Raw genomic sequence first — 9,206 nt, forward strand, 5'->3', positions numbered from 1 at the left:
CTCTCTGCCCCTCCCCCACTCATGTTCCGTGTCTCTCTCTCTCTCTCTCTCTCTCTCTCTCTAAAAATGAATAAACATCAGAAAATTTTTAAAAAAAGGCTACCTAAAGAAGTAATCATTCTAAACCAAATATTCCAAATATTTGGTTCCAAATATTCCCACCCCTGCTCCATAACAGGCCTAGACTTCTACCTAAAAACTGAATACAATCCTTAGTTTTACTACTTACACGTAGAGGAAATTCAGGCAAAAATGTTTATAACATAGCGAAAGTAAGAGAGGAGTTGGAATAAGGAAGCAACGGAAAGCAGCAACGTGAACATGCATGTGATGGATGCAAAACTGGGCCATTACGCCATCCCACAAATTAGAGGACCAATTTCTTTTCCCAGGTGAAACGAGACTCTGTCGCCACTTTGAAAATTCAACGGTCCTTCAGGGCAGAGTACGAGGCCTGGCTCTTTAATCCAGCTTTTGTCTAAATTATACGGCAAAGACAACTGCTGAATAATTTACTATATTGTTAAGTCCCATCATTTCTAAGTATATTCCATGAAGAGCTGGTGCTGTTCTAATTGATATTTTTTAAAAGCAATTATCCTATAAGAAAAGGAAAAATAAAGTCAAGCAAAATTTTCTATATATACGCCTGAGAATTTAAGCTTTTTTTTTTCTTTTTAAATATATATTTTTTTAATGTTTCTTTTGGGGCGGAGCAGAGAGTGCAGGGACAGAGGATCCGAAAGGGGCTCTATGCTGACAGCTCAAACTCATGAACCACAAGATCATGACCTGAGCCAGAGTCAAAAGCTTAACCGACTGAGCCACCCAAGCGCCCTCTTTTTTCTTCCTGAGTTTTTAATTCCAGTTAGTTAACACACAGCATCATACTAGTTTCAGGTGTACAATATAGTAATTCAACACTTCTATACATCACCCTGTGCTCACCAGGACAAGTGCACTCCCTGATCCCCCCATCACCTGTGTCACCCCCCCACCTCCTCTCTGGTAACCGGAAATTTGTTGTCTGCAGTTAAGAGTCTGTTTCTTGGTTTGTCTCTAGTTTTCCTTTGCTCATTTGTTTTGCTTCTTAAATTGCACATGTGAGTGAAATCACACAGTATTTCTTTCTCTTATTTAGCTTAGCGTTATACTCTCAAGCTCCATCCATGTTGTTGCAAATGGCAAGATTCCATTCTTTATGGCTGAATAACATGCCATTGTGTGCACACACATTCTTTATCCACTCCTCAGTCAGCACACACCTGGGCCGCTTCGGTCTTGGGTATCGTAAACAATGCTGCTGTAAACATAGGGGTGCATGTATCTCTTTGAATTAGCGTTCTTGTATTCTTTGGGAAAATACCCAGTAGTGCTACTGCTAGATCATAAGGCAGTTATATTTTTAAGTTTTTGAGGAACCTCCATACTGTTTCCCACAGTTCGCATTCCCCATCCACAGTGCGTAAGGGTCCCCCTTTCTCCACACCCTCCCCAGCCCCCTTTATTTCCTGTGTTGTTGACTTTAGCCATTCTGACAGTTGTGTAAGCAGCATTAACCTCTAGCTGATTTGTAAGAACTAAATTTTAAATTTATGACATTCCACAAATTAGTAATTCCATTAAGTGCATTCTTCAGACCTCATCAGGAAGTTATGCCAAACTGCTTCAAATTGTCATTTAGATAAAAAAATCAAATATATGAAGGTCCCAGAAAGAAAACAGAATCAAAATTATGGGAGCTTAATGTTGGCAGAATACTATCCTCACCTTGCATGTGAGGAACTCTGCTGGAGAAACGCTTCTGGCATATTCTCCCACCTCCTCGTTCTCTTCCCCAAGGAAGGAGAGATTTCCTAATGGGTTAAGAGCAGGTACTAGAAAGGCATGGATCATCTCCTTCATCCCTCCCGACAGCTTGTCGATTGGTAGCAGCCATTCTGCTGTGTTCCTATACTTCAGTTTAAAAGGAGAGAGCACTCAGAAATGAGCATTTGCCAAAACAGTTGGCCTGATAACCTTCAGTGGTACACTGGGAGACAGAAGCCTGATCGGTGGGCTAAAGAGTGAATGGGAGATAAGGAAGTACAGACACAGAGCACAAACTCTTTGCCGTGCTGAGGGGGCTGGGGTGGGATGGGGCTGGCTGGGGCTGGCTGGGGCATGAACATCTAGGGAGGTTTTCTGCTTTGTTGTTAATGTTTTATGTTAGGATGCTGATGGAAATGATTGGTGGAGAAGAAGATTAAAAATCCAGAAGACAGAAAAACCACCACAAGAGTGGGAACCTCTGCAGCAGTGAGGTCCCTGAGGAGGAATGGGATGGAAGGAATCTGTAACCTAAGTGCAGAAGTTGCACTTTCTTAGAAGCAGAAATATTTTTTATTTTAAGGAGGGAATTCAGAGAAATAGTACATAGATGATCAAGACAGACTTCATGAATAAGCAGGGATTGCTACATTAATAACTGATAAATAGACTTCAGAATGAAGAAAATTATTAGAGATAGAGGTAAATTGCAGGATGAATAGAAGGCTTGATCGCCCAGGAAGACATTATGATCCTAAATGTGTACATGTCTACCAGAATCTCAAAATACACGAAACAAAACTAATGTAGATGAAAAGAGAAACTGACAAACCCACAATTACAGTTGGGGCTTCAACAGTCCCCTCTCAGCAACTGATAAACTTAGAAAATCAGCACGGATAGAAGATCTGAACAATACAAGATCTACCTCATATAAATAGAACGTTCCACCCAACAATAGCAGAACATACATTTTTTTTTCAAGGGCCCATGGAACATTCACCAAGACAGATCACAGCCTGGACCATAAAACAAACCTCAACCAATTTAAAAGAACTGAAATCGTACAGAGTATGTTCGCTGACAATGATGGAAGGAAACTAGAAATCAGTAATGAAAAGACAACAGGAAAGAATAAGGGAGCTCCTGTGAAATTTTTTTTCTCAATGACACATGAAGAAGCAAGGCAGAAAGAGGGGAGAGGGAAGAGGAGAAAGATAGGAAATTTATCCACCGAAGCAACAATTGCTGAGTGCCTACTCTGGGCTAAATATGGTTTCAAACACTGGGACTAAAGGAGTAAACTCAACAGACAACAAAGTCTGTTCTCATGACCCTTAAATCAATATAAAATGTCAGGTGTGTAAGTGTTAAGAAGAATAAACAGGGTAGGGGGAGCCTGGGTGGCTCAGTCGGTTGACCCTTGATTGAGTCGGTTGAGACTCTTGATTCTGGCTCAGGTCATGACCTCAAGGTTGGTCGCTCACATATGCGCACTCTTTCCCTCCAAAAAAAAAAAAAAACCAACCATTAAAAAAAAAAAAGAATAAACAGGGTAAAAGAATAAAGACTAACAGTAGGCAAGGTAAAAAATGAATTATTTTCTTTTACATTGTAGTCAAATGCTTTGTCCTTAAATCAAGGGTTCAGTGGGGCGCCTGGTTGGCTCATTCAGAAGAGCATGCAACTGTTGAACTCAGGTGCTTGAATACGAGCCCCACGTTAGGTGCAGAGATTACTTAAATAAATAAAACCGAACAAAAAATAAATCAAGGGTTCATTATAAGTTTTCCATTCACACCATCTGGCCCACTATTAATTCCATCTCTAGAATCTGTTAAAATATTTTTTGCAACTTTATTTTCTTGGAAGACCCTGTATGAAACGTCTTTTCCCTACTACTCACAAAATGTGGGAATGGTTGGCTATTTTTTAAAGTTGTAATTGTAGTGAATTAAAATTTTAAAGTATGGGACGCCCGGTGGCTCAGTCAGTCAGTCGCTGGCTCAGTCCGACTCTTGATTTTGGCTCAGGTCATGATTTCACAGTTTGAGATCGAGCCCCACGTTGGGTTCCGTGCTGACAACGTGGAGCCTGCTTGGGATTCTCCCTCTCCCTCTCTCTCTCTCTCTCTGTCCTTCCCCCACTTGTGTGCGCGCTCTCTCAAAGTAAATCAATAAACATCTTAAGCAAAAAAATAAATGAATAAATAAATAAATAAAATTTTAAAGTAGTGCTTCAGTTTCTTGGGATGGCTTGTGACTTCAGAGATCTTCCTCAACGCAACGCCTGTGAGTGGAATCCATAAAGTACCGCAGACTAAAGTGCAAAGGGAGAAAACAGTGCTCAAATAAATTAAGCACTGGCCACAGAGTGCCCAAAAACGCTTAAAGGAAAAGAGACTCACTTAGCTGGTGTTGTGAACAAAAAGGAAAAAGAATCAAGTAGCACCTGCTGCCTAGCTCCCCACTCTCCCCTCTACCCCTTCCTACTCCACAAAGTAACAGGTGCCAGGCAACCTGGCTCACGACCTCCATACAGACATGGCAGGCCTCCCATTTTTTGGATACTAGGCTTGTTCTCATGGCAAAAGTCATCTGAGTTCAACCCTGGTTTCAAATGATCATTTAAAATAAGTAAGGTTTGGGGGCACCTGGGTGGCTCAGTCAGTTAAGCGTCTGACTCTTGATTTCGGGTCAGGTCATGATCTCAGTTCCTGAGATGGAACCCCATTTCGGGCTCTGTGCTGGCAGCACAGAGTCTGCTTGGGAGTCTCTCTCTTCCTGCCCCTCCTCTGCTCAGGCTTGCTGTCTCTCTCTCTCTCTCTCTCTCTCTCTCTCTCTCTCTCTCAAATAGATAACATTTTTTTTTAATTTCTTTTTTTTAACGTTTATTTATTTTTGAGACAGGGAGAGACAGCATGAACGGGGGAGGGTCAGAGAGAGAGGGAGACACAGAATCCGAAACAGGCTCCGGGCTCTGAGCTGTCAGCACGGAGCCCGACGCGGGGCTCGAACTCACGGACCGCGAGATCATGACCTGAGCCGAAGTCGGCTGCCCAACCGACTGAGCCACCCAGGCGCCCCAACATTTTTAAAAAATAGGCTCTAACGGTAGTGGTTCTTATACAAGCAGCGGCTCCACTCTTGCGCAGCGGGGATCAGCAAAGTAGGGCCCAGCAGGCCGATCCGAAAGTTGACAGGTAAGTTTTATTGGAACACAGCCAAGCAAATGTGTGTACGTCTCCATGGAAACCTTCACATTAGAACTGCAGGGCGGAGTAGTTGCGACTGCGAGCCCCCACTGGCCTGAAAAGCCTACACACTACGGGGCCCTTCACCTGAGGGTACTGCTTCTCTCCCTAACCTGTGATCCACCTGTCTCCGTCTCAGGGCTTACTTTCCAACCCTGTTCTCCCGCAGCAGCGATACAACCACACGCCACTACCCGCAGTCCCCGCAAGTGAGCCGTGCGCTTGCTTAACTTAACGCACAACCCACGTCACAGCTAGTCTCTGCTCCGAATGCCACCCCCTCTTGCCAAACCAACTTCACATGGTTCCTAAAAGCCCAGTCATCTCCTCCTCCTGGACTGGTCTTCCGCGATGCCTGCCCTTCTATTAGCACGCTTTACCGCACGTACTGCAATTGTTTCTTTTTAAGTCGGCCTCTCTCGCTAGTTCAACGGCAGAAGTGGTTTCTTTTGTTTCTTACTCGGAGGCCCTGACCAGCGGTTGACACACAGTAAGCCCCTGATACTTCTCGGTGCAATTCCTGAGGCCATTCTTGCAGGGCATCAAATGGCTGGCGCGGGTGCGGAGGTACTCAGGCTGGAACTGCAAAATGGGGCAGCGAGGGATGGAAGCCAGAGGCAGAGACGCAGAGACTAGGGAGCGAGGTGAAGCAACCTCCAGAAAAAGCCGCCTGTCCTAGAGAAACGTCCATAACTGCTCCAAGGCGGCAAGCCCTCCTAGCCTCCCCCTCCCGGCTCGCCACCTCCCAGCGCAGCGAACGTGCGACAGGTGCGGACCGGCAAGCTGCCGGGCGGAGACCAAGCATTCACACCTATCCGTGCACGCGGGGCGGGGGTGTCCTCCTCCGGGTCCGCTCGCGGGACTCCCAGGCCCTGGGGCCCGGCTCCAAGGGCAAGGGTGGGCGGGGGCGGCCCCAGGGCCGGAGTCTAGCGCGGCTCTCCCTCCCCGCCACCCCCACCCCGGGCCAGGACGCCCGCGCCGCCTCCCTCGCCCGCCCGCGGCCCTGGTTCACGGCTCTCTCGTTTCCCATCCCGGTGCCTCTCACCTGCGTCCCAGACTCAGCCCTGTGGAAGTCGCTACACATCGCCCCGAAAGCTCCGCGCACCCGACACTCAACTTTCGCGCCACCAGCGCCATTTACCGCGAGTCCCTGCGGCCCCGCAGCCAGTCAGACGCGCTGACCCGCTGACCCGGACGCGGGCATGCGCACTGCACCCGCCCTCCGCCGGGAAGGCGGTGGGCATGCGCAGTAAGGCTTACGGGCGTCCCCCGCTCAGGTGGTTTCAGACCGCGTCTCCAAGGAGACCGGGAGGCGGCTGGCGGTTTTTTCTTCTCATCAACTTCAGTTCCTCTTTAGTGGGTGAAACTGGCAGCATGTTCTTTCTTTCTCTTTCTTTCTTTCTTTCTTTCTTTCTTTCTTTCTTTCTTTCTTTCTTTCTTTCTCTCTTTCTTTTTCTTTCTCCTTTCTTTCTTTCCTTTTTTCTTTCTCTTTACTTCTTCCTTCTCTCTCTCTCTCTCTCTCTCTCTTTCCCATAAACAAAGCAGTAACTGAGCAGGCAGGGCTTTGTGTCCATTTGTGGGTTAAAAGACTCTGGCTGGCTGTACATGTGATTCATGGTTAATTCTGAAAAAAAAGTACACTAACTTTGAGAGAATCTTTGTAATTAAATAATTATAATAATAGTCATTACAGTTAACAGTTAACAATGCTTAGTATGTGTCCTAAGTGCTTTATATTTAATAATTAGTTAAATCCACACAGTCCAATGAGGTAGTTACTATTATCCCCGTGTATTACAGATGAGGAAACTGAGGCACAATTTTGGCCCACATTACTATGGTGAACAGATTGTACTGAGTCAACAAATTAATGAGAGCTAGGAAAGGAAGAGCATGAATGCAAACTGTTCTTCAAAGAAACTTGGTTGCGGGGCACCTGGGTGGCTCAGTGAGTAATCGTCTGACTTCAGCTCAGGTCATGATCTCGCGGTTTGTGAGTTCAAGCCTCGGGCTCTGTGCTGACAGCTCAGAGCCTGGAGCCCGCTTCGGATTCTGTGTCTCCCTCTCTCTCCGCCCCTCCCCTGCTTGCACTCTGTCTCTCAAAAATAAAATAAAAACATTAAAAATTTTTGTTTAAATAAATAAGACTGGGGCACCTGGGTGGCTCAGTCGACTGGGCGTCCGACTTCGGCTCAGTCCATGATCTCACGGTCTGTGAGTTCGACCCTGCATCAGGCTCTGTGCTGACAACTTGGAGCCTGGAGCCTGCTTCGGATTCTCTCTCTCTCTCTCTCTCTCTCTCTCTCTCTCTCTCTCCGCCCCTCCCCTGCTTATGCTCTGTTTCTGACTTTCTCTATCTCAAAAATAAATAAAAATTTTAAAAAGTAATAAATAAAAAACTTGGTTGTGAAGGAAGGAGATACATAGTAACAAGAAGAAATCGAGGAAGAGTCGTTAAGAAGGCAAAGCCTGGGGCACATTTAAATGCTGACAGGAAATGGGGTGTCTGCGTGGCTCAGTTGGTTAAGTGCCGGACTCTAGACTCCAGCTCAGGTCATTATCCCAGGGTGGTGGGATTGACCCCCACATCAGGCTCTGTGCTAAGCAAGGAGCCTGCTTGGGATTCTCTCCTTCTCTCTCTCTCTCTCTCTGCCCCTCTTCCACTCTCTCTCTAAAATAAAAATTTTAAAAAAAAATGTATGTGATAGGAAAGAGCTGTAGAAACATACTGGTTAAAGACGCCATCGGAGAAAGAATGCTCTTTCACTGTGAGCAGAGACTAGGCTCAAAAATGGGTGCAGATGCAGCTATATTCTGGGGTAGGAAGCTCAAAGAGGTTGAGGAAGGTCAAGGCTCAGGGGTTTTGTTTTTCTCTGAAGTAGAAAGCAAGGTAGTACGAATCCAGCCTCCAGTTGAATTCCTCTCGTGAAAAGCAAAGTGTGCACCTAAGTTGACTGCCTGAATTAATGTTACCATCTACAGGCTCTCCCAAAAGCCTTCCTCCAAAACCCGTTCTCAGTTCATGCCGAACACGGAGCACTGGTGATTGACCAAAGTACTATACCACCGTGGACTATGGTGGTAATTACCTTAAGCGGGAGAATTTTCCAGTGACACTTACTGTCTATAGTCACAGTTAATGCACGACCTATATTAGTATGATTCTTTTGTTGCACAGAGCTTTTCTCCCTGAGTTACAATTGTCTTGAATTCCAAGATAAATTTTCTAAAATCATCATGGATTTTGATATCAGATACACCTAGAGTTTTAAATCTGGTTTTGTCACTCATTACCATGATACACACTACTTATCAGTCTGGACCGTAGTTATCGCTGTGTTGTGATGATGAAAAACTGTACTGAAAACGGCTAGTACAGCATCTAACACAAAATAGCGATTCCCTTCCTACCTCCCTATCTTTCTTAGATCATCACTTAACACAGTGCCAAAGATACGATACTCAATATACATCCCTTGTTTACCATGATGGTGGTGATTAGGGCCAGATTAAGAGATGAGCCTGTCCGGCAGACGTCCAGAGTGGCACATCGTGAAGGCTGCTGAAACTTCTCTATGTACTAAAATATCACAAGAATACGAGATGGAAGAAAACCCATTTTTAACTGCAATCTTTTCAACTGGGATCCTGTATGTGGTTGGGAAGAAAAAACACTTGGAAAGACAGTGAAACAGGCTCCATAAAAGACACGCTTGGGTAACAGAAGAGTTACCATGTGTAGGTTTAGTTAATGTGATAACTGCCTTCTCCCCACCCACTCCCACACAAAGAAACAAGATAGTGAATTTCTAAAAATATGTAGACATATATTGAAAATGCATCCTTTTAGAAGATGTGCCGACTTATTTGCTCCCCAGGGAAAGTCCGCAAATCTTAATACAATTCCGATCATATTGATGATAGTGATGCCTTAAGCTATAATCCCTTTTGAATTGGGGTCCTGGATTTCCTGTTTTAGAAATGCAAAGTCTAGGGGCGCCTGGGTGGTGCAGTCGGTTAAGCGTCCGACTTCAGCCAGGTCACGATCTCGCGGTCCGGGAGTTCGAGCCCCGCGTCGGGCTCAGAGCCTGGAGCCTGTTTCCGATTCTGTGTCTCCCTCTCTCTCTGCCCCTCCCCCGTTCAT

The 9,206-nt window shown here is 45.6% G+C and overlaps 1 protein-coding gene across 3 annotated transcripts in view; it reads right to left on the bottom strand.

The window, feature by feature from the left end:
• The window catches only part of XRCC2 (X-ray repair cross complementing 2), a 151,751-nt gene extending 145,503 nt beyond the window's left edge, over positions 1 to 6,248 (bottom strand). For 2 of the 3 annotated variants that reach the window (XM_047850567.1, XM_047850566.1), the window contains exon 1: positions 6,108 to 6,248. In XM_047850567.1, the coding sequence (XP_047706523.1) occupies positions 6,108 to 6,146 (39 nt within the window). In that variant the 5' untranslated portion in view covers positions 6,147 to 6,248. The remainder of the gene's footprint in view (positions 1 to 6,107) is intronic. The other variant, XR_007150434.1, reaches the window with a different exon arrangement.
• Between the last annotated feature and the right edge of the window lie 2,958 nt (positions 6,249 to 9,206).

The sequence above is a fragment of the Prionailurus viverrinus genome, chromosome A2, assembly GCF_022837055.1.
Source record: "Prionailurus viverrinus isolate Anna chromosome A2, UM_Priviv_1.0, whole genome shotgun sequence".
NCBI lineage: Eukaryota > Metazoa > Chordata > Mammalia > Carnivora > Felidae > Prionailurus > Prionailurus viverrinus.